This window comes from Neopelma chrysocephalum, unplaced genomic scaffold (genome assembly GCF_003984885.1).
Source record: "Neopelma chrysocephalum unplaced genomic scaffold, ASM398488v2 Primary Assembly neopelma1_59, whole genome shotgun sequence".
Classification (NCBI taxonomy): Eukaryota; Metazoa; Chordata; class Aves; order Passeriformes; family Pipridae; genus Neopelma; species Neopelma chrysocephalum.
The window spans coordinates 29,092,629-29,118,803 of NW_020897714.1; the positions used below are offsets into that span (position 1 = coordinate 29,092,629).

At 38.7% G+C, this 26,175-nt stretch overlaps 1 protein-coding gene across 3 annotated transcripts in view; it reads right to left on the reverse strand.

Moving 5' to 3' along the window:
* Positions 1-3,988: 3,988 nt before the first annotated feature.
* Positions 3,989-26,175, reverse strand: part of DCP1B (decapping mRNA 1B) — a 42,970-nt gene continuing 20,783 nt past the window's right edge. For all 3 annotated transcript variants that reach the window (XM_027680738.1, XM_027680740.1, XM_027680739.1), the window contains 6 exons: positions 22,991-23,057; positions 20,683-20,818; positions 15,038-15,166; positions 13,465-14,295; positions 6,757-7,005; positions 3,989-4,953 (listed from right to left, as the gene is read on the reverse strand). In XM_027680738.1, coding sequence (XP_027536539.1) covers positions 4,873-4,953; positions 6,757-7,005; positions 13,465-14,295; positions 15,038-15,166; positions 20,683-20,818; positions 22,991-23,057 — 1,493 coding nt within the window. In that variant the 3' untranslated portion in view covers positions 3,989-4,872. The remainder of the gene's footprint in view (positions 4,954-6,756; positions 7,006-13,464; positions 14,296-15,037; positions 15,167-20,682; positions 20,819-22,990; positions 23,058-26,175) is intronic.

Here is a 26,175-nt window from a genome sequence, read left to right on the forward strand (position 1 = left end):
CCGGGTTGGAAAGGACCTCTGAGATCATCAAGTCCAACTCTTTTTTTTTTTTTTTTTAAATCCAGTCTGGGTTTCCCCCCCAATTCCTCAGTTTGGAAAAATCTGGTCCATTTTTCTCCCCATTCTTTACTCTGGAAAAATCCAGTCTGGGTTTTCCCACATTCCATACTTTGGAAAATCCAGTCTGGGTTTTTCTCCATTCCGTACTTTGGAAAATCCAGTCCTGGTTTTCCCCATTCTGTACTTTGGAGAAATCCAGTCCGGGTTTCCCCCCATTCCGTACTCCACCGGAAATCCAGTCCGGGTTTTCCCCCACGCCCCGAATTTTTTGTACTTACTGAAAAATCTCTTAATTTTGCCTTTTCCTCAGCAAAGATCTCCAAGTTTGCTAAAATATTGAACTATGATTTTAATGTGTCCTAAAGGGACTAAGATATCTCCAATACCCTCCACTTTTATGACTGAAATTCAAAGCGCAACACGTTCTAAATAGGCTGTCAGAGGAGATGAAGCATCCTGCCTGTTCAGCTGCATCCTGCTCCTGGCAAATTTTATTTTGCCGTACCATTTTAATTACTACCATTTGTAAGAGATTGTTCCATCTCTGACTCGCTTCTTTGTTTTTACATTGACCGGTGTAATGAACAATTGATAATTGGCCGCTCTGCCGAGGCGGGAGAGGTGTTAATGGGGCAATTAAACGCCTTGGGCAAGGCTTCTTCGAAGCCGTTTAAAGTTGCACAAGCGGCATTTAACCACTTCAGACTAACGAAGCCATTTCCATCAGTTGAGGTACCTGCCAAGTGTAAGTAAGTTTTGCAGGCTACCCGGAGCCTCCCCCGGAGCCCAGCGACTGAACATAATGGGGGACGCTGACTTTAGCTTTTAGCAGGGCTGTCTTCGTCCACCTAGGGGGGCATTTTGAACTGCTCGCTGGCACCCTGGAGAGTCTACAACAGAAAGCTGCTACATTTTCCCGCCTTGGTAGAGCCAGCCTGCCTGGATACCAGCAGCTTCACCAATCGACATCGTGAAAAGGTCTGCCCGGAGCCAAGCTGGCCAGTGAGCGTCCACCGGGGGGTATTTAAGGCAGTGCCCAGGGTTGTTGACTGGTCCAGTCCAGTCGGTGTTGCCCAGGGTCCCGTGCTGGCTGCTGGCCCCACTCCTCGCTCCGTCCTGCCTGCCTCCATTCCTGCCCCACCTGCCTGCCTCTCCTTGTCTTGGATTCAGTCTGCTCACCACGTGCTTCTCTCCAGCGGTCCTTCCCTGACTGCCTGAAGCTGACTACACCCGGTTCTCTCGCTGGTGGTGGTTTGTAGCCTTTCCTTTTCCTTATCTCTCCCTCTTCTTCTCCCCCCCCCCCCCCTTTACCATTACTTATTGTTACAAATAAAGTTAATTCTCTGTTTGAGACCTAACATTTGGAGTTTTGTACTTGCCTTCGAAGTAATGCTCTAGAAGAACCTCGATACAGCCTCTGAACGGTCTGTAACACCATTGCAGCTACAAGAAGGAGTAAACAGAGGAGCAACAGAGCGCTACTGAATAAAAATCATACTGAGGATTTGAATTTTCTGTGACAAAATACTTGGATTCCTTCAATGAATATTATGGATTTCCATGATAAACACTGACAGAAATTATGCTTCAGTATTTTCACTGACTTTCTACTCCTTGATTTCTCACTCTAGTTTTAAAGGTGTTGAATTTTCTGAGCAAGTGGACAGTGGTTAAGCGGAACTGCACTGAAAAGTAATATCAATTCAAGGCTGAATCTGGGATTAATGCATAAAAGCACTGCTGCAACTTCTGGAATTCCTGCTAAGCCACAATTTACAAGATATTTAATTCTACTGGAAATAAATAAAAAACCAACCAAACAAACCAACCCAAAGCAAGCACTATATTAAGAAATGCACAGACACTAAAAATATTACATATACATTCTGTGGAATCATTTAAAGCAGTTAATGTGATCCTTACACACTTTCCAATTTTCTGCTTGCTACCTTTTTTCCTTATTCAGGTGAAAAAACAGGCCCAAAGTAAGGCAATCCTAACTGCTGCAGCCTTTTCTTCTCAAAAGGCCTTGTTATCTTGAGAGCTCCAATCGTGACTTAAAAAAATAAAATAGGGCAACCTGAGTGTTCACAACCACTGTATTCAGAAGGGATCTATCAAACCCAAAATAACCTTTTTGGTGTCATGCTGGCTGCATAGAGACAGCACCAGCTGATACAAACCTGCTAAAAATCCACAATACCAAAAGGCAGAGATTAAGTTTTCAGTATTAAGTGAGAATCCTCCAGGTTTCCACAGTACTGGAAGGCTCTGACTATATTTCTGGAAAAAGCCTTTTTCTGAGACAGATACTTCAGTTTGTAGTAGAAAGAAGAGAGAAAGGGGCACAGCTCAGTTTTACACTCCACGCTCAGTCTTCAATTCCCAAATGGACCTGAAGAAGCAGATCCTGCCATCTGAGATGGAAACCTAAACATGACGTTTGTCTTTATTTCTCAACAGAATTCTCTCACTACTCCTCCTCTTCTGTTCCTTGTCATAAAATTCAGAGTTTCTTTCTGAGTTTGTTCTATTCTCTTATTGCTGTTGTTCTAGGTAAGCATGATAGTGAGCTAAAACAGCACCTCCCTTCTTTAGCTACTACTTTCCACAAGAGGCAAGTTTATGCCTCATGAACAATCCCAGAAATCCCTTACAGCATAACACAGTGAGAGAAAACCAACTCTGCCAGTGTTACTTGGTGTAGATGTAACCAGAAGAGAGGGCAGTGAAAAGAAACCCTGAATTAGCTCAAGCCTTATCTGCTTTAAGCCTCAGCTTGTCAAGTGTAATGCCAATACTACAGTTGTCACAGGCATCAAGAGTTAACAGATGTTTTAAAAAATATGCCTTTAATTTTTGTAAATTGCTCTGAAAAGCAATAAATAAAGAGGTTTTTAAAATTTTTACTTGCCTTTTTGTAAATAAAAATGTTTCCCCCATGAGTAGAAAACCTATCACAAACACAGTTTGAAATGCTTAAGGATTTTTTAGCCACCAATTAAAGAATTTTTATATGTCAAATGAGGTATTAACTATGTGTCCCCATCATCTTTAAATTGCACTCTCAGATAATCCAACATCACAGACACCAATTAGGCATGTATTTAGTTTGAAACCCTCTTGTGTAAACTGCAATTTCTTCCACACCAGTTCATTCAGAAATAATACCAATTAACTCAGTAGAATCCCATAAATTATAATGGCCACATTAATGACGAAGGCTGCAGGATTAGAATTAGGCCTTGCTATCTTTGAAGTCTGTTTTTCCTGGTATCTGCTCAATATGTTCATTTCACTGAATCTGCAAGAATTGTAAGCAATTTGGTAACAAAATGGAACTAGAGTAGGACTTGCTGTCTGCCAGTTACTTAGTGAAGGGAAAGTCTGGCAGCTTTATGGGCACGAGTCCCTTGGGGTTATTGGCTTGTGTGAATAAAGAAAGTAGCTCTTGACTTTATTTTTTACTATTGATTTAGAGCCTTTCTCAAAGAAGAAGAGTGAATTCCCCCCCACCCTTGCATGGGTATGGGGGCAGGAGCAACTGTTTGAATCATTACAACTGCACTAATTGAAACCTGCAGCCAAATTTACATGAAGAACTTTCACAGATGAGGCTAATGAGATGTGCCTACACCAATGCCCATAGTAAAGAAGATTGTAGAATCACTCATGGCTTGCAGTTTGGGTTCTCTGCACCCACAAAAGAAATGCCTCCTCAGCAACAACTGTGTGTTCCTAAAGTGTAGTAAACTGGCACTTCAGCAGCAGATGCTAGTGAAAAATTATTTCAGTCATTTATTCTAATTGATTTAAGATCTCATGCGTCTTCTGACAAGCATAAAAACCTTTTAAAGTCATACAAACAAGAGACCCAACAATCCTAAATACATAGTCCATGGTACAATAAAATGAAATCAACATACAGTAGGAATTATCCTTTTTATTTTCTTAAGAAATGGATCAATGAAATCACTGTGCTCCATGAACACACTAAAAAAAATTTAATAGGACTTTTACACCAGGTAGCCTTCCCCTTAACAAATTTTCACATTGCTTATAATAATGCAGATTGGGCCTGGAATAATAGAAACATGAATCCAGTGCAACCCCAGAGCTATGTGATAGCAAGTACATTCACAAACCCACCCCCCCCCGCAATTCCTCAAAACACCTGCAGAATCCCACTTCTACATCTAGCTAAAAATATTCTTGTCAAAATAGAAAAAGATTTTTCTACAAAAATTTTGGAGGAAGTCATGACACTTCATCTAAATTGCTTTGCAGACAACTAAGCACGATGATCAATCTTCCCGAGACTTTCCGTTCCATGATTTCACCCGGATTTTCACCCGTTCCTAAAAATAGTCCAACATTGCCACCATGTGGTCAGGGATGGGCACGTTCACCGGGACAGCTGCACAGGACGGCTCAGGGAAAATCCAGGACAAACACCCAGTCAATGAATGACCACACTGCAAGTAAAAAAAGGGAAACTGGATCCCGAGAACTGAGTCCTTATGCTGGGAAACCAATTCTAAGCGTGGACCAAGATAAGAAAAATAATTTAAGATATTTTGTGATTAAGTCTTCAGTATTGTGACGCTCCCCTTGCTAAAGGCACAATCCATTTCCGCTCACTTTTTTTCCTCAGTACAGCATGTCTTTGCCAACAGGCAAAATCCATGTGTATGCAACATGCCTAAGACCATTCATTTCTTCAAATATAAACATACTTGAAAATTTCGAAATCTTTTTTCCTGGAGTTCAGGAAGCAATGGAAATTGAATTAAAAAAAAAAAAAATCATCCTTCACATAGACTTCTTCATCGCCGCCTTTCTCACACTGAAGAGATATGCTTCATAAATAATATTTAAGAAGTTGTCATCATTCTGAAAAAACAAAACAGGTAGTTGTTAGCAGGATTTGGCACTTGGAGTAAAAAGATCAGAAGGTTATTTATTCCATTTTATGGAATAGATACTTTTCAGCCTTACTCTGTTTTAAAAAGCCAGCAATAGGAAGGCTATTTCCTTTATGTAAAAATATTTACATATTATTTCCCAGCCTTGCCAGCAGCCTTACAAGAACTGGACATGACTGTATTTCAGCAAGTAGCAATAAGTACACAGAGAGTAGGTTTTCCAGACTCATTATGGATTTATTCTAGCATGATAACCCAGTGACAATACAACCCTGTAATTCCTTCTCTTTACCACCACTGACCTAGAGATTTCCTTAAACTGTGTCCTCCATCAGGTCAGTCATAATTCCAAGCACATCTAAAGGAACAGTGAAACACTCTGGTCTTGATCCTGTACTAAATCCTACCTGGGCAAATCCTTGCATCTTGTTTAGCTCTTTTAGGCTTAACACTCCTAACAGATGCTGCTCCTTTTGCTCTGCTGCTTAACTTTTTCCTTCTGGAGAACAATTTGCAAGAATGAGTCAACCCACATTAAGAAAGAATGTTATAAGTAGCTCACATAAACATATGAGGATAATTACAATCAAGATGATATTTATGGAAAATCAGGAGCATCCAAGATTGTTGTTTTATATAATGGAAAATGACAGCTAACAAATTGGCAGTAAATAATTTCCAGGTAACTCAGTTAATCCTAACTACCACCAAGAAAAGCAGGGTTAAATATATATTTTACAAGTACAGAGTTACAGAGGGTGAAACCCAATTTTCCTTGACTAGTTTCCTTTTTAATTTTATATATACTATCCAGATACTCAAAGTATGTAAAAACAGGATAATGAGATTTTGTTTTTAATCCCAAAATAAAAATACAGGGAAAAATGAGAAAAACTTCTAATTTGTTAAAGATACTATTTTCTTTCTGGATTTATAATATAAATAGCATTTTAAGTAACTTCAACATTCCAATAACAACTTTTCATCTTATTCCAAAGCCATACAGGCACATAGTTTTGGCCTACAAAGTGGACCCTTAAACCTGTGTCTCTGTGTCTTGTGTTTTGTAGCCAGGTCTTTAGTTATGTAATGTCTCCTCAACTTCTACTCTTCAGATATTCATCACATGGCAAGTTAAGGAAAAAAATATTCATAATTATGCATCATTCCAGAGCAGTAAGCAACCATCTCATAATGTTGTTAATGCTTTGTCACAATCAAACCTGAAAAACTGCAGCAAAAGGAATTTTATTTGATGTCATTCTCCAGTTCAAATGCTAAGCTGAACTAGTATATATTCATGTTATCTAACCCATAGTTTAAAGTTGCTCACACTCATCCCGCAATTTTAATTTCCCATCTGAATTCCTCTTACTGCTTATACGCATCTCTGAAATTTTTGGCAGCTGGGATAATCACCCATTATTTATCCTTAGCTAAAAATATAAAAGATGTCTCTCTGGCTCATAGGCTGACCTTACAAAGCTTTCATTCATTTTGTTCTTTTCCATCAAAATTATTATCTTTCCTGAACCCAAAATCAGACACATTAATCAAAATGCAGTTGAACCACCAGTGTGCAAGCAGAAGCTCTCACATCCCCAGCCTATGTCATGGTGCCTTGTTACTAGGCAGCCACAGGGAACACAACTTCCAACATATATTTTAATTATTCATTCAGCCTCTAGACAGACACAACTGATTAGAGGGTGCTTATACCAAAATGGGCATCGGGATTTTAAGGAAAGTGGGAGAATCCCTGGCGCTTTACCTGGATCAGGTGTAGAAGTGTTTCCTGCAGCTGCATCTTCGTCATGGAGGTGCTGTTGGCCACAGCTGGCTCTGGGGTTTGCAGAGGCAGGAGAAGGTTGGCTGAGCTGGCAGCAGGGTCTTGGCTGGCTGCTGCCAACCGCCCACTGTCACTGGCTTTTGGTGGAGCAGGTGTGGACTGTGTGAACACCATCGGGGACATCAACAGGGTAGGAGTCACAGTGGCAGGAATGCGTTGAGGTGAGATTACCTGTCCATATAAAAATAAAGTCATCAATTAAACCTATCCACTTAATTCTATGGGAATGGAGACGATGAAAACTGCAGAGAGGTTGGCAACAGGCACAGAGACTGCTGGAGATCGACACACTGATGTAAAACTCCGGCTCGGGACCACCTATATGGTCTATTTTCAGATTAAAAGGTCTTCCATCCAATTTGAGATTGCAGCAATGGATTCCAGTGTGATTAAATCTATCTGATAGGCACATGATCTTAGGACAAGAGCATGTTATTACAGAAATCAGACCACTATCAGCACTCAGAGAATGCAGCTGTAAAGTCTTCTACACAGGGATAGTAAGTCAGTAAGTTTAATCTTTTATAGTATACTTATATGCAACTATTACTACTAAGACTGATCTTTGTACCTTATACTAGAAAGTATTTTCCAATTAAAATTTTCACATTACTTTATATATATATATATATGCATATATTTTATCTTCTCATTTGCTTAAGGAGAATGGAAAAAATCCAGAGATTAAGTGATTTATCTGAGAGTCATAGTGAGCTGGTGGCACTGTCAGAAACAGAACTCCTAACCAACATAGAGTTGCCAAAACCAAAATGACCCTCAAAGAGAATGAAAGCATTGATGCTGCAGCAGTTCTGAAAGTTCACTCAGTATCCTAACCATGGCAACCTGCAAAGATGGGTGTCAAATAATTTTTAATTTCAAATTTTGCAATGGATCTTGGAGCTGTAAAACATGCGGGATTAGCAAATACTATCAGATGTAACACACAACATAACAGAAAGTTAATTCACTCGGTTTGCAGATATTAGACCTCTCTCCAGGTAATTCTAGTAATAAATCTTAATCCTAAACAGCCATTTTCTTGCTATTCATGTATCCAACCTTCTGCTCAAAGAACAGAAAATACAAACTAATTGATACAAGCTCACCAAAGCTCCTTCCTTTTGAACTGGAACATGATTTATTGCTATTATATAAAGGTGAAAAGCTACTGAATCACTTCAATCTGTGTCCTGGGTTACATTTCAGTTTTGAAGAAAAATTAAAATTAAGAAAATAAAACTGAGGCTGCTCCCCTAGGTATGCAAACCCACATAATTTAATATTAAAGATCATTCCTATTTTTGTAGCTTGTCTTACTCCTAGTTATGATCATTCTACCCAAGACATTCTTGAACAACGTTAGTGAGACCAAAACACAAAAAGAAATAGAAAGAAATGAGGAGGACAGTTCTCATGCTGTTTAACAGAAAATTTAAGGAAGCAGAAAGACTAGGGGTTAGGAAAGACTCATGGATATTAGAGAGCATGCAATATGCACCTAATGCAAAAACCTCCCCTACTTTTTCAATATTTACCCAGTTAGGTAAATATTGTTTCTGTTTCTCAAATAGAAAGTACTACTTCAAAACTCTTGACCTGCAGCTTTTTTCCAACCCCATGTCATGTAATCATAACAGTGATCATCAGACCTTGTGTTACAAGCTCCTGAGTGAGGAGAGGTTTCACTAACTTGCTGTAGGTTTGCTCCAAACAGTCAGGTAGTGCTTATGTTTGCTCACCTCCGCTTGAAAATCAACACTGAATTTAGAAGAAAATCAATGTGAGTCCAAAGTGACATCCCCCTGTGGAGTGAGACCTTCGGAGTGGGCACAGATGTTCTCCTCTAAGTGAGAGGATTCTTCTCCTGCCTCTGGAAGACTGACTGTCCCCAGACACTTATCATAATTTCTGCTCTACTCATCCATGCTGCTGAAGTAACTTCTCTTTAATTTACCTCCAGCAAAATTGGCAGGGTTTGCTTAAACAAGATGACTCTTCCTAATGTGATTTAAAGAATGGATATACAAACTGCTCTGCAAGGGCAGAAACCTCCCGCAAAGGGAAGGTTGGGAGCAGCTGGAGGAGATAATCTGTCCCACTGACATCGCTGAATCTACCACAGACTATGTCAGACCTAGATAACACATCCCTCAAAATCAAAAGACAATTTTCTCTAGAGTCCAAGGCAAATAAACAAAACCTGAGACAAACTGCCCTCTTAGTAACATGCAATTTCTCCTGTCAAACATGTATACATGCTGTGGTTTAAAAGACATGTGAAGAATTATGTCTTCTCAGCATAGAAAAGCTTTTGGTAGGACTTTCCAAGCATATGGAAACTATATGGAATGAGCAATATTGCCATCTACTGGTGACACAGCCAACATCTACAGGTTAGTGCAGAACTTCAAACATTTGGGTCAGAAGACCAGAAAACATACAACTCTTTTTTTCAGTGCATAGCATTTGTGTCTCTACACAATATTAAAATGTATTTTTTGCTAAGTGTTCATGCTCAAAACTTCTCTTATATAACAAACTTTTACATAAATCACATGGGTGGTTTTTTGGTTTTTGTTTTTTAATATAAAGGAAAATTTTCATTTCGGATTTAGTTCAGATCACCTTGAGTCACTGGGACAAATGACACCCACCAAAAAATGGGATGCTGATCTTGGCATTAATTGCAATTTCTATAACATGATACTTTTGCAGAAAGCACTGAAAATGCTCTGTAGGGACATTAACAGCCTTTGGACCAATCTTATAGCTTTGAGTCACAAGTCACAACAGCCCTTCCAAAATTCTGTTGATCAACTTCTTTCCCACACAACCTAACCTGAGTTGCTTGTTCACCCAGCAATTATCTCCAGCTTTATCAGGTCAACACTTAAATCTCTGAGTCACTAAGAGTAGGAGTCTACCGTCAGCTGTGCAGTAAGAAAAATGAGAAAGGTGCAAAACAATTGTTGCAGTATATAGTATTCCTCCTCTGAAGCCCAAGTGCTCCCTAAGATATCAGTCTGATATTCTGCGTGGCTGCTGGCAGATAGATGACATGGTAGCTGGCAAATTCACATAACACCATGAGCTAAGGAATGCACCAGATCTCCTGTAATGCAAACTGATACCTCTGTTGCTCCTGCGTGAGCAGAATCCCATGTGCACCAAGTGCTCCTCTGGAACATCGGAACATCAACACCCAGTGGGTGCTGTGAGCCTCGAACAGTTTTCAGTGGCATTACTTAAAACTGAGAACATCTAATCTAAGAACAGCTCAAGAACTTTAAATGCAGTTAATTAAAATAAAGCTGGTTACAATGCTAACATGGTTTTGTCTTTCAAGTTCAATTTAGAATATTTAATTGATGTTTAGCTACAGAATCTTAAATTAATTTTCGAAACAAGTTTAATGCACCTATTTGCATTCCTCCCGTGCATTTACAATCTCCTGCTGGAACTGCAGTCAGGACAACGGAGAGGCAATGGTGTGATGCTCACACCAAGGATTCAAGATACCATGCACATACTCAGACGATGTAACGCTATGTACAAAATACACTCTTGACAGAAAAATGCTCCAGGAAATGAGAAAAATGAGCTGCAGGAGAAGTGGCCTTCTGCAGAAAAGATAAATTTATGTCTGGGTTCTTGTAAGCACTTTTAAAACCATAATTCTGATTAACATAAACACTTAAGCACGCATGTATCTATAATCAGGATAACACATGCCTAACACTAAACATATCCTTAAAAGCCCACTGCAGATTAATGCTTTTTTATTGTATCTTAAGCACATGTTACTCACTGTCTGCATAAGGAATACTTCACAGAATAGGGCTGGCTCCAGACCAGACTGAATGCTTCCAAGTATTATTCTTCGGCTTCTGCTTTTTTCTTCTTTTCTTTTTTTTTTTCCCCCCTCTTATTTTTTTTGGTAACTGGCCTCTTCCTTTCCATGTGGGAGATCACAGTTCTTATACCATATGGAGATGCAGCAGAAGCCAATTTAAACTTGGACTTGTAATGTGTCAATTGTGGAAAAGACTATTGCTTTCATTTTCTTAGTGCTGCTGATGGATTTAGGGTGTTCCTTTAATATGATTTTTCCAACAACAGACACTGTCCAGATACCTCTCTATTCCTGTCAGACTTTTTCGAATTTGCTCTTTCTATACGCTGAAGTATAGCAGAAGAGGCAATACCAAAAGGCAAATAATTACAGAGAACAAACCTTTTGCAGCGTTTGTTGTCAGGATCTGCTTTGATCAATTTTGCATGAGCATGTGCAGATGTATTTGTGCCAATTCAATTTCACTCCAGTGTCTACTCTGCAGGCATGGCAGCACTTAAAGCCTCTGGTCTACTGCAAGGATAATATTATAAAGATTAACGTTGGTTTTAAAAGTTGTTTTTTATCTTCCAGGGTTTTTTTCAAAAGGAGGCATATTTCATGTGGCTAATTCATGGCTTCCAGAGGAACACAGGCTCGCTCCTTCATTTTTAGCCTCCCTGCCTTTGCTTTTTTGGCAATCTGCTGCATGTGAAGGAGGCCATTCCTTCCAGACTGCAGAGCTTTAGGTGTCCTAAACAACAATTAGTCATGCTTTCATTATCATTTTAGTCTATGCATTAAATCTCAAAAGCAATACTAAGTGTGTAGGAAGAGCTGCATCTAATAGTGTTTCGACAGCAGCTGTGGCTGTGTCAGCCTATGAAGCCACTCCTAGACAGTCTCAATCTCCTTGGTCTGCTCACAGCCACAGAAAAGGAGACTGAGAGTCTCAGTTGCTTCCTTTTTTTTTTAAGGTAAACTTGCAGCAATAATCACAGTGAATGAGAAGATTTTTCTTTTCTCACAAGCTAGTGTTCTATCCAAACTCAAGCAGTAAAATTGTTGTAATTGCATTATGTCAGACTTCAGTAATTGCTTTTCAATATTGCAATGAATGCTGGCATCATTTTCTTTTTCATATATACACAGTCATTAGCCATAGCAGGATCTATGGGGATTTTTAATTTGAAAAAATATATCAGCATATTTCCTTTTTTCTTATTTATGCATACTGACTGGCACTTGCCTCATTTCACTTTTACCTTCAAAGTAGGAATGTCTGAGGTCCTTATGCTATCAGTACATGTACCAATGAATCAGACAACTTCTTACATTCAAAGCAGGCAAGTTCCATTCCCAGTGAAAACAAGTGAATTTTTGTGACTCTGGATTCTCTTTTTATTCTTTAGCTCTCCACTGGAAAGTCAGAGTTACCATCTGTAAGCAACTGATTCTGAATAATTTTCATGACTAATCCCCAAAAAACTCTTTCACACAGATTCAAAATCATGCTGCACTAATTAAGAGAACAAAAATAATGATGGCTATTTGCTATATCAAATTCATCTTCCTCTGACCTCTCTCATGGAATTAGAAAACTTGACCTGTCACAGACTTAGTGACAGATGTGGCCCTTATATTGTTACATGACTGTTTCAGCCTCTTCACATACAGAACAACTTTCCAGCATAGGGAGGATTCTTGGAGCACATTGAAGTATTTTGTAGTCTTTCATTCAGGTTTTGACAGAAATAGAAAAATAGAATAAAATAGAAATAGAGCAATGGAATAGCTGCAATAAAAAAGCAGCTTCTGAACTCTACACTGAAAAGGGGAATCCTTTTTCAATTGGATAACTAACTTCCAGACTCAAATACAAGTCATACTCCAGCACAACACAAGCCTAGTGGAAAGTCTGTCCACAATAAAGGAAGCTGAAAAGAGCTTAGATGCCTCCCTAAACAGGACATGTAAAGACATTCTAGTGTAGAAGATCCTTTAGCAAATGAAGTTAAAGACGGTAGTTGTCCAGGACGGGACATTTTGTAATTGCATGTGCTGCTCTTCTGAAGACCAGAAAAAAGTACTCATGAGAGACATACAGTCTCTTGACACCTGAATTTTTTAAGACACCAATCTGACTTTTAGGATCAAAATCACCAGAATTATGGGGATTTGCTTTTTGATGGCATTCAGGTACAAGACCTTTTTTCAAAATAATAGATAGCAAACAAAAAAGAATAGCTAATGAAGAGCTAGAAGTAACAGGTGTGGTACAAGATAACTAATTCACCAATATACAAACACTTCAGAAAGCTGCTGTTAGAAAACAAGGAACTTTTTAAGCATCTTTAGCAACTGGAATACAGAAGAATGCATATCTTCAGAGAGAAAGCTACAACTAATTTTGTAGAAAAAATTATTAAACCCAAAATATTACACTCATTAACCAGCAATGACACACAACAGCCTGAGACTAAATATGGGAACTGAAAAGTAGGTGACTTTTCAAAGGGCCTCTGGAAAAACCCAACACTGCAGTATTTTTTGGTCATCACTGATGTGCAAGAGATGTGGCCTTCAGTACTTACAATACCACATTTTGGTAAATCAGAACTTACCTGATGTTGTTAAAGTATCACCTGCAAAATGAAAGACGTGCAACATGTGGTAAGACAGTTACAAGCATATGCTGGCCAAAATGAAGCAAAGACTAACATAATAAATAATCAAGTTTAAAAGATTGCTAGAATTTTGTTTGTTTATTTATAATTTTTAAAGTTCCCATTTACCTGAAAGAGTGCACTCTGTTTTTCTGTACCCGGTGCCTTTTCTATCCAGGAATCCAGTGGTTTCAGTGTATTTGTATTCTGAGTAACAACAGGAAACTTAGCTGCCAACGTTGGTCTGCTGGATACATGCAACTGTTGCTCTTGTTGCACTATCTGGAGTTTTTTCAGTAACTCTTGAGGTGAAATCACCCCAGAATTGGCTGCTTGATTGCCAGAGAGAGAAAGTGGCTGTCTGGGAAGTTTGGATTGTTCTTTACCAAGTGTCTGAGCCTCTAAAGTCTGGCCCGGTAGGGACCCGTTGAAATACACCAAAGGTGGCTGGTTCATGTTATTCCCTGTCGCTGCTGGTGCTCCCACAGCAGCAGGAGTCCTGCTGAACACGGAAGCCGTCGAGTTCACAGGTGCTGTCGCACCGGGGTCCATTTTTGCCACTGACCCGGACTGACTCTGTAATTTCTGCAGCAAGCTCTGAGTGCCGGCAGCATCCTGAACCACGTGAGATGTCGCAATACCGTGAGAAGTCACAGGTTGGAAGAGTCCTGTGAAAGTCTCACCCGCAGGGTGGATATTGCCGTTTTCACAGAGCCGGTTCTCGGGGAACTCGGCAAGGGGGTGAAGGTCTGTCCCACGCACCATCAACTTCTGAATGGCAGGGCAGAGCTGCTTCTCCACGGAGGGCGACTGCCTGCTGGGCTCCTCGTAGGACAGCGAACGTACCACGCCCTGCCTGACGGGAAGGTTCTCCTGGTGCTGTTTGTTAAGTGGTTCTGAGACATCTTGCTTTCCAAACAGTGCTGTCAAAGACAAGTGCTGTGGTTCAGGATCTGCATTCTGTGAGGGGACAAAGGAAAAGAGTAAGCGTAGTTCCCTCGTGCATAGGTTGCATTAAGTGGTGACAATATTTAGCCAGCGGTATTCAAGGAAAAGCTGAGAAAACTGCTATGCTCTTTTTTTCCCCAAGAGGATTTTTAACAGTTTTGTCACATAGGAAGGGCAAGAAGACTGCTGCCAAGCTGCTAATGTGGGAGAAAAATCACTGAATCTGAGATATAGCAGTGGCTTTGCTTTAAATATCATGAGAGAGCATCTTCTCTTTCAGCCATCAGTGCAATATTAGTAAGAGACAGAAATCTGCCTGTGTATGAAGTAGGGTTGCTTCTTGTGCATCTGCTGGTCACAGCTGAATTCAGTTTTTAGGATTTGGCAGTGTGATTTGGCTTGAAGATATATTAAGAGAGACTTTTCTTTATTTAGATTAAATTATTTCACCTAAAGCAAAAACAATAAACACAAAAGCTGTGGTCCAGCAATTGACTAGATAAGCTTGTGATCAAAGAAGCATCTAAAATTTGAAAGACTAATATTTCTTTGTGGCATCAGGATAGCATGTCTGTAATTCACATGCTTCTACATCATATGGTGGGGGTTGGGGAGCTTTTATAAAACAGATTAGTTGTGCATTAAAATCATTCCTTACAGTGGTTCCATCTCAGATTCCTGCACTGACTTTCCCACTCATAAATATTCCTACGATTCCAGCAGCACTAGTCAGAAGACACACAGCACATTTTACCTTGCTTTGCTGAGGGAGTCGTTGATGCTGGTTTTCACTGGGCTTCACTGGAATCGGTTTGATTAGGTTGGGGTTGTTATAGATTGCAGAGGAACTGGTTATTTGTTTTGGCTCTGAGCAGGTCTTACACTGCAACAGAAAAGAAGTATCTTTTAGTAGGTGTGACAATATCTTTTCCCTGTAGTTCACAACTGTAGTAAAATACAGACATAAACAGGTATTCAATAACCAAAAATGCTAATTGCAGCACTGATTATGAAGTATCATGCTACTGGAAGAACTATAACAACTGCAACCTAATTTTCTAAAACCACGAGGCATATGAAAAATGAACACTTGATTCCAAAATTTCCCTAGTATGAGACCTCCCTCTAATTTAAATCTCAGTACTTTTTTTGATCTTCTGCTTTTCCTGCACTTAACAGAACATAAAATAATTTTTAAAAGCACTTTAGAAACCAAGCAACAGACATGCTTTTCCTGCATCAATAGGCAGCTAGAAGTAGTTTAGATCCATAAAGGATAAATGTGCCCATAAAGAACATTTAAAATGCTTTTTTTAAAAAGCAGAATTATAACTCAAACTCTTTTACATAAATCTTCAGTTTGTGGGAACTTGGAGGATGCATATACCTGCACAGAAAATTAATGAAAGATTTAATCAATTTGTAAAATCACTATGTTTTCTTATTAAATATGCCAATATTAATAACAAGATTTATAAAAAGATGGGCAGAGACAAATTACTAAAAGTGATCAGAGACATGGAATGACAGTCATATGAAAAGGGCATGATTTAATTCAGAAAAAAACCACCGAAAATGCTGCATGAAAGAGATAGAAAAGCAAAAGGTAAATAAGATGCTCCTATTTACATTGTAAAATATAAGAATATAGTCAATGAAACTAAAAAAAAAATTAGGTATACAAGGAATGCTACTGTCAGTAGAAAAGAAAACAGTATATTGGAAGTCATTGTCACTTGATACAATTGAAACCAAAAAACTGGAAAGATTTTGAGAAGAATTATCTAACAACAAGTTAATTCTATCCAACAATAATATTCATAGTTAATTATCTGAATTTGATGGGCTCTAAATTTTACACTGCAGGACAAATGGCTGGGTGAGGAATGATCAATTTTGGTTTCTCATTCTTTCCTCCAAAAAGCCCAGCCTTGTGTGTTACTGGGAACAGATTTCTGGGCTGGGCAGACTATGTGGACACACAGCAGAGGCACTGCTGTGCGATTATGAAAATGCCAGTGTTCTTTCCAGAACTTTCTGAGAAAAACTCCTTGGCTCCTTAGGCTAGGTGAGAAAATAACCCCCACTCTCAAATATACAAAACTCATCATTTAATCGATTTCTGACACCTGCTGCAGCAATAAAGACATGCTGGTGCCAGGGCTGCTCAGTAAAGCAGAACCAGAGTTCTCCCGGGGACTTAAGGGGCTCTAGGAGGTCCTGAATGCTTTCTCTGCAACATTTTTCCTCAGGAATCCCAGGCCCCTGAGGCTGGTGAGAAAGTCTGGAGTGATGAAGACTCACTTGGTGGGGGAGGATCAGGATAGGCAGCATGAAGCCCCTATTTGATCTATACTAAAACAAGTGAAGACGATTTTGTTTTTCAGATTGGACAGATCCTACCTGACACTACATAGACCAAAACTGCACTTCAGCAAGATTAAATAGTTTTTTTCTCCCAAACTGTTCTCTTTCTAATGATGCTGCTTTTTCTTCAACATACCTCCTTCTTATTGCTATTTTTCAGCATAACCCATATAAGCTTTTTCTTTAACACAGCGGATAACATAATCTTGAATATCTCACAATGAGTTCTGCAGAACTTAAATAATGTCCTTATTTCCTCAGGGTATTTTAAAAGGCTTAATTCTTCAGAAACCATAAATACCTTAGATTCCACTGTCATACTCTGCATGATCACAGAACTAAGCACATAAAAATGAGGCAAGAAGCAGCAGAGTTTAACAGAATTAACATTATATAAGCATTTTTCAGACCAAACTCCTCAGCAAAATGAACATCAGTATACACAAAGGCCTATGGAGAATGACACTGACCTGACTTGTTATCATTGCTGTGATTTAATAACATGGCTACTAGGCTGGTATCAAACACAAAGTAGTACATTGAAGAGAAAAAAAAGCCTGTGATGATTTCAAAAGAATCTGTGACTATTGGAGCTCAGAATATAAGGCCATTTTGGCAGATGGGGAGCATGGCCTTGCTGATGAGTAAGTTAAGAGCACCAGCATGACATTTTAAGCAACTGTCAGGTAGACAGGTAAAGAAGGTACCAGATGTTATCATCAACAAACAGAAAAAAGCAGCATGAAAGAAATGTCACCATGCTCTTTAGTGATAGAACTCATCAGCCACAACATTTGACTTTGTCTTGTTCAAAACTACGCTCCTACAAAGGATGCATAAGAAATCAAAAAGTTCTAAGATCAAATCAAAGAAAGGCTCAGCAACATTGGAACAAAATGTGGTGAATGTGAATCAAAAAGAGCAAGAACATCACTGAGGATGTTTTGGTGAGTTTGGTACAGGCAGAGACACTTGAGGAAAACAGCTGCTCTGTGTTGGGAGATTTCATAGTCTACCTGTACAATATGAAGCTCAAGCTGAACAGGACACAGCCAAAGGAAACAGGCAATGGATAAGCACAGAAGCTCAGCACTGCAGTTCTCCTGAGGCAAATACCATGTCATATCCCAATCTTATGCTCTGTAGCGAAAACCTGACTTTAAGACGTGAGCTACAAAGAACTGACAAGAATAAGGAGGAGATGTAGAAGGTCTGATACAAGGAAAGAATATCAGCCACAGCTTGATGGAACTTAGAAGACCTTTGTGAATTGATGTCTGTGCTGAAAGAAATGAAGTGGGCTTTGAAGTCAGAGCTTGAGTGCAGACCTAAAAGGCCGTGGAAAGTGAGGATTTTTACCTACCTGATGTAGTGCAGCCACAAAATGACATTAATGAACAGTCACATGAAGGTGTACAGGGTGCTCAGCAGAAGAGAGTAACTAAAGAGGATAAGAACTGTCTCCCAGAAGAGCAGTAGCAGCAAGGCTTTCCAGTCAAAGCCCTGCTTAAGTGAGACATATGGAACCACTTCAGACTGTTTAAGCATAGTAATGTCAACTTTGCATCATCCAGGCTGCCTATGGCAGTGCTCTCAGGGAAGCTAGACCTTCTGTATCCTACCATCAAGTCTCCCACATAGTCAATAAACCAAAAGCTAAGACACCTGAAAACTTTGAAACTATATTCCTGTTTGGTCAGGGCAGTACCAGTGGAACATTTTGCTTAAAACCAGTGAAGATGCAGGCAAAGAACAGAAACAGAAGTCCAGAGGTCATGCTTACACACTACCAGAAATTATGTTCTCATCAAATGGTTGTGTGTCCTTAGTAATGAAGAAGGAAGGTTCAGTTATATTGGACACATCAAGCAGACAAAGGACATCCACTTAATCTGACCTTTACTGAATCAAAGACGGTGTGGTAAGTGGGTAGATGCTGGAGAAGATCTGTGCAGCACAGAGCTAAAACCAGAGCTTGTCCTGCAGTACAAGGCACAATGGTTAAGGAGAAACACATTTTGTCATGCTTGGTTCTGTACCCTCAGAGCTGTTCTACTGTGTATCTCCCTGGCTATCATTATGAGGCCAGCTAACACCACTTTTTCTTGCCAGAGATCAAGAGAAGGCAAGTGCATAAGAAGCACATTTTTCAAAAAATAATTCAGTGATTTAGCATCTTAAAGCTCCATTAAAAAAAAAAAAGGAGGTGGGGCCTATGTATTTTATTTTGCATATAACCTCTTATACATGTAACTTAATTTGGGAACAAGATATACCCTTCAAAATTAGTTACACCACTGAAAATTGAGCAAATTTCCTTAAAAGAATGCAAAGAAAATTGGTGTTCTTATTCTACAGCTTCCAATACTTTAAAACACCCTCTTCACTGAAACAACATAGAATTCAAAAAGGAGCACAACGTATTTCATAACTGGTTTTAGCATGTCAGCATTTTAATTCATAATACATACACTGGCAATAAAGCAGATGTCATAAAGCAGCCAAAACATGCTCCAAAACATATTGACATTAAATACAAAAATGGTTGTCATTGCTTTTATCTATCACACTCTTTTGAAATTTATATTGCTAATAAGACAAGAAATCACACATATCCTGCTCTTAAGAGGTAAGACACTCCCAGTACTCATGTACCAGATGAAGAGGAAGTTATCATGTTAGTTTTTATTTTCTTGGCAATCCCTTAAATGCACAAAGATTAAAAGATGAAGTAAGAAGCAAGTTTTCAAAAGATCTTATCTGCAAAGAGAGAAGTCCTAAAAGCTATTATTTAAACAACAGAATTTCCTCTTCTTTGTCTTGATTTTCTGTGCGCTAATGTAGAAATGGAAGGTAACTTCTTTTAGATTTATTACCTCCTTTTCATAGAATCTGAAGGCAGCTTAATATTTTTCCAGTTTTCCATTTACAGTATTTTAAGATTATTTAATGGAAACCTCTTAAACATTTGGTAACATCTCAGATCATACTCTCTAATGCCAACACTAGATACTGATTCAGTATTAAAACATAGAAAATATACCTGGTTTTGGAACAGTTTGTCCACCATAATACTTTAAATCACAAAATACAAAGGCCCCAAGCTTCAAAAGAAACTATACCACAACAAAAAGGGCTAGATATCACCATAACTCAAACAGTTTGCTATTGTCTTTCTGAGGATGTTATTTGTAGCTACATTTCAGAAAAAAATAAACATGAAATTTAAAGAGAGAAAAACGGATATATATATTTCTAGACTCAGAACACTTATGAGCTTTATTATTGCATGGACAGCACATAAGCAGTACAGGAAACAGCAGCAGGAACCTGCAGGGTCTGTAACAATTTGCAGCTTATATATGAATAGTTAAAATTATTAGATTTTTATTCCCCAAAGTAAAACGTTTTTGATTGCTCAATAATAGAGAACATTATTAGTCCATTAGTTACTTCTTTATTTAGAAGCCTCAGAAGACCAAAGAAGCACATGGGCTGAAACCATACTACATTTCAACCTTTTCATTTCCTTCCATTAGTGTCTGAAAGTAGCTAACAACCACAATTAAAAGCAGTAACTTCACTGTCAAAGGCCTCCTCTGAGCCAAGTCATTTGTACAAACCTCAGGAACTATTACCAGGTGAACACTTCACCCAGAAAAAGGGCACAAAGTGCTACTCAATAAGCACAGGAGATCTAAGGATAAAAACAAAAGGCAATTTATACTTGTTCTTACCCTCTACCATTCAACAAATAATCAATCATATCCATGTTCTCCTTCCAGAAGTTTTTATCGATGGCATTTATTTCTTTTGAACCCTTAGCAAATTCTGTCAGAACTTTGCTACCAGCCGCTCCACAAAACGAGAGAGCACACTGTCCAAAAGCAGCTTCACTTTTGAGTAAAACTATTCAAAAAGGAAACAAACCAAAATCAAACCTTTTATGTTTCATAATGTAAAGCAGGAGCATGTTGGCATCATAGCATTGCCCAAAAGAAACGTCCTCTTTTCATAAACAGCAAGTCTCACCTTGGTATACTCATCTTTGGCCTTGGTAAGCATCCGTAAGATATCCACTTCTTTGTTATTAGCAGAGTTCATAATCATTGGGGACACTCCTGTTCCTGTGCCCTGCTGTGCTTTGAATTGTTCCTGCTGAGTGAGGCTGAAAGTTGGAGGGGAGAGGAGAATATACAAGACAAAAAACCAGATAAAATAAAAAAAGTTTAACCACAACTACCGTACAATGCTTAATTGAAACTCAAATATTTTTGTTTTCCCCCCATCTACATTAAAGCATGTATTAAAAAGACCTCTATTAAAAGAGCTATATAAACCCATAATTTGACAAGAGATCAATTTTTTCCAGTCTTGAATACACCAGACCATAGAATAAAATTTCTGTAACTGAGTCACAGCTTCTATATCCAGAAGGAGCAGGGAATTTATAGTGTTATTCAGTTCTGCTGGTGGTGGAGGATGGCAAACACACACAAATCAGGCATTAACTACCAGCAAATGACCAATTTCCTGCCCCAGCTGTTTTACTATTATTGTAGAATGCTGAGAATTAAAACACGCAGCCAATTGGCTGAGCAACAGGGTATTTTTTATCTATATGAAATACTGCTATTATAAACCACTACATGTGGTTTACATTTGCATGAATCCTCTGAAAACTAGGTTTTATTGTAGTAAATTACCAGTTTGAGAGCACCTAATCACCACCAACTGAAACTTGAGCTAGTTAACTAAAACGAGCTGTCAAAAACCTGGGTTTCCTGGGGTTCATTGCTTATTTCTGTAAATTCATCCCCATCAATTATTTCTTGGGTCACAACTGACTCATTTTAGAGCTGTAGGATATACAGTAAAACCAACAAGCCCCACTAAACAAACCCTCACCACTGTCACAGTCAGTGTTTCACAATGTTTTGTCACTGCAAAATGAAAAGCAGCAGGTAGTACTTTAAAAAAAGGATATACAGAGGAAACATGACTACCTTCCCATCCAGTATTTTATCACAAATCCGATGTGGAACATAGAAGAATTAGAGCACTTTGCTATGAATTGAGATGTGTGAGGATGAGCCTTGCGTGGACTTGTACTGCAGGGCACATAAATGGGCTTTGGGGCACTTGGCAACTCTGGCAATCAAACTTGATGTCACTCCCTCAGCAAGCCTCTGGCTACAGAAGCTGTTAGGACTGAGACAGATGACCTGAAAAGGAGAGTTCCACAGGTCTTTGCACTGTGCTTTGTTAGCACCTAATACTGTCAGCTGGACTGTACCCACTTGCCATGGCTTTGCTTGGGACGATAAAGACGTGGCTCTACATCATCCCTCCTACTGTCCTTGCAAGATTTGTGATGCAATGATATGTCCAGCCCTGTATACCACAGGAAACCAGAATATCCAATCACTGCCTGTCCCTACCCGGCCCCTTCAGTATATCCTCCACGTTATAGCTCTAAAAAATTTAGATTGCACATATTGATAAAATCTGTGAGGCTTCAGCTCTTTCCTCCTCCAAGCAAACATTAAATCCTGCAGAACACAGTCATAAGAAAAGGCTCATTGCAAACAAGCCCATAATTAGGCTGCCTGAGGGCAGAGCAGAAGAATGAGCCTTGTCCATCCTGGACACATGAAGAAAGGAGTGGGAGCGGAAAAAACTATCCATGACATTCTTATATTAAAAACCAGCTGAGAATATAGTTCTGTGTGATCTCCAACTTGACTGCAAAACTAAAGCTTCTGTAATATGTATAAAATAATAACATCTTTATGTACATGAAAGTAAGAAATTCAAAGATAATTGAAGTCTTGCTTTATATTGCAAAAACAAAGTGAATTGTGTACATATCACTAAGAAATGAAGAAGCAGGAATTCAGTCATGATGTACAAACAGGACAAAACCCACAGAAATTGTATTAATATATTATGCCTTCAAGATAGCCTGCACTTACCTTGATTGAAGAAAAAAGGTAACAGTAACATTGAAAAACAAAATCTCCCCAAACCGAAAAATATATTAAACCCCCAAAGAATACAGTTCTTCAAAACAGATCTCTGAGTCATCAGGAAATAAATCATATCAACTGTTACACTCAGATGTAGCTGGAAAGCTGCACCACAAATTAGGAAAAAGTATTGCAATACAGTGACTTATTACTGATTATACAAAATGCAGGCTTGACAATTGCAACAAAGTTTATAAATATAGGTTTAAAGCAGAAAGGTATGATCATTCTAGAAATATAATGTGCATGTATGTACAGAAATACATACATAAAAAAGCACATAAAAAAAGTCTTGGTTACCCATCACTTACTTTTTCATGAGCTCTGCAATTCTTTGGCATTCTTCCTTATCATAAAACCAAATCCCATATATGGACACTGCAAATGCACATCAAACACAAACTATGAGAATCTCCTCAGACAGCAATTCTACCTGGTAGATATTTAAAAGTGACCTGTAAAGAAATTTTAAAATTTACTTCTGTCTTATGTTTTCCCCATCTATAAACAAAAAAAGACACCTGAGATCCTATAAAAATCAGAAAAGATCAAAGGCACATTTCTAAGCATGTAAATTACAAGCTCTTAAATATTCAATAGAGGCAAAGGTATTTGATTCTTTTCTTCAGAACACTAAACCAGTGGGGTTTTTTTCTTTAAAATCTTTTTCTCTGTCATTTTTTTTCAGTTGTCATATCACATCCATTAGACTCCAGTGACTAGCCTACTGCAGGGAGTGTTGCATGCATACATAAGTAGGAAAATCTGTTTAGCTTTCAACAGTGTTCAGGTCTATCCTATATAGCATCAAAGTTGTTGAAGTAGTAGGAACATAGCTCTGCCTCCCTGTAGATTTCCTATAATGCTGTCCATTGTTTTCGTCATAAAAGAAGTAATTATCTATAGCCAACCCCAAGATTAGAATTCTATGCATAAGTTTAGATCTTCACTAAAGTAAGTGTCTGCAGCAACAACAGATTTGAATTTACTAGTAGTTCAAGATTTTCAAACATACACACCGCTAATGAAACCATCATGATGGTAAGAACCATAATGGGACTGTACTTAGTGCAGGTTCCATAATCATCCTAAACAGGGAGCTTTTTTCCACTCACAGCCATGTGATATAGCTCTGGTAAGATAGCCTGGGAATAAATCTACAACACTGTCTCAAAACAATCTGTCCACATTTGTCAGGGTAACTGTCCTAGTTTTAACCTCAGGCATCTGCTGTGAGAAGAGGAAGGCAGAAGCACAAAGGCTTAACACAGATCTTCCCATCTCTATCACCACAACCTTGTGCACCACCCATGTTCATGGCACCAAATAGGCAGGTGCTGTGTTTCTTCCCCCTTCCCCCTCCTACCCTATTGCAGGGAAGAGTTTTCCCTTAACCTTATTAAGAAATGGCAGTTCTTAACATGTCTTCAAACACAGTAGTGGCTAGATTTTGTTTGAAAATGGGTTTCATTTGAAATGGATTGAGTACCTGCTTAAAAACAATTGCAACACTGACCCTGATGATGTAATATTTCCTTAGATCAGCAGAATCCAAAAGCAATAACTCCTTCAATTCCACTGAGCCAAACCCATGGCACATGAAGTGTATGTTGGCTTTGTTAGTGTTTGGAAAGAAAATGAACGTACAGCTGCTTGTAAGACACAAGTGTAATAGTTTTCTCCATTCCCCCTCAAATTTTTCAGCTCTGTATTGTGTCCTATAGAACTAAAAATGGTTCAAACTGTTTAATGCAGCACATTGGTGAAAAGTCTAAACTATCCCAAAAACCAAAAGACACCCTGTAGAAATACAAATATTGACTTTTAAAAGATGTACTGTCCTTTTTATGATTAATGAAAAGTGTGATGATTTCTATTATTCACCTAAAAAAGGTAAGTAACATAATACGCACTTGTGGTTCTACAAATATGCAACATAAGAGCTGAACTGCACAAATAATCTCAGTTTTTTTAACATAAATATTAAAATATGCATGAAAATATACATTAATATTCTAGCACATTCCAATAGGCATCCAATAATAAATTGTGAATTTGTAGAAGAGTGTGTGAACTCACAAGGTTCCAAAACACCAACCTGTTATGCAAAACTACACATTCTTCTGATGAAACACATTTGAAAACTTATTGTCCAAATCACAATTAACCTTATATTCTTCAATCCAACAACACAGCAAGCAGACTGAAAGCCCAGACAAATCAAATTTGTTTTAATCAAGATTCTTCTTTGTTATAAAAAAATCTCCCGTGCTGAAGAGTAATGATGCAATTTTGGCCATCTGCTTCATCTTCTCCAATTTTTTTATGTCTGCCACAGCTGGTGGCACCATCAATATGAAACATAAGTTGAGCAGCTTCACCTTTTGGCCAACTGATCAAACATGTCATAGGGTATTTATGAATATCTAATAAATCTGAATGCTGACAGTCCCTTGGAAATGCTGCAGGGCTTCTCACCATTAAAAGTTGAAAGGCTGGAATCAACAGCTAGTTTATTCCAATCTAGTTTACTAGTTTACTAGTTTACTTCCACTCAGTGACAAATACAAGTAAACTGTCTGATAACCAGTATAACAGATCATTTCAGATTTTACAGAACTACTACTAATATTCTGAAATAGAATACCCACAAATACAAACCCATTTCAGATCACAGAATAAGGACACTGGGTCTGTCCCACCAAACCAAACCACCATCCTTAACTCCAGCTTTAAGTCAGGATACTGCAGAGCCAGAGACCTTCAGCCTAGATGTCAGCTGAGCTTCAAACCCACTCACAGTTACTTTCTCACCTCAGTTAAAAGGTACTTTCAACTCAGATTAGGAAGCGCAGCTGAAAGCGAGCTAAGACCAAAGCCCAACAACCTCTGAGCTTACAGCTCACCCAGTCAGGAGTGAAATCTTTCAGAAGTGGACAGTTCTACCCTTCTTCCTTCCACACCTCTCCCATCTGCCCAGAGCAGATGAACACTTCAGAAATACACTGAGAAATAATCACTCAGCTGCTCGATTTGTGGCAGCACAACATACTCTGAGCTCTTCCATGCGTGTGAGAATGAGGTACTGGTGAGAAGGCAGCAAATTGTGGAAATCTGAGATACCCGGAGTAACCACGGTGTAAATTCACACTACAGTACTATATTCTGCTATAATCTGCATTTAAGGGAGAAAAAGTTGTAAATAGTAGTAGCAAAAATGTGTATTAATGGCCTCCATCTTGTTTAATGATGAACACAAAATGGCAAAAAGAGTTCTGATGTGTGTGACAACACATGAAACCCCACGACCAGAAAAAGAACCCAAGATGATTACGAACTGTAACTGTCAAGTCGTGAACCTGGCACACTTGTACACACACAATAACAATTTCACTGCAAGCTTTCTACCATCCTGAAAACACTGCATGTCTTATCAGGATTAAATCTAAACAGATTACTTTTATCTGCCTTCCCTCTCTATCAGACTGTTTGACAA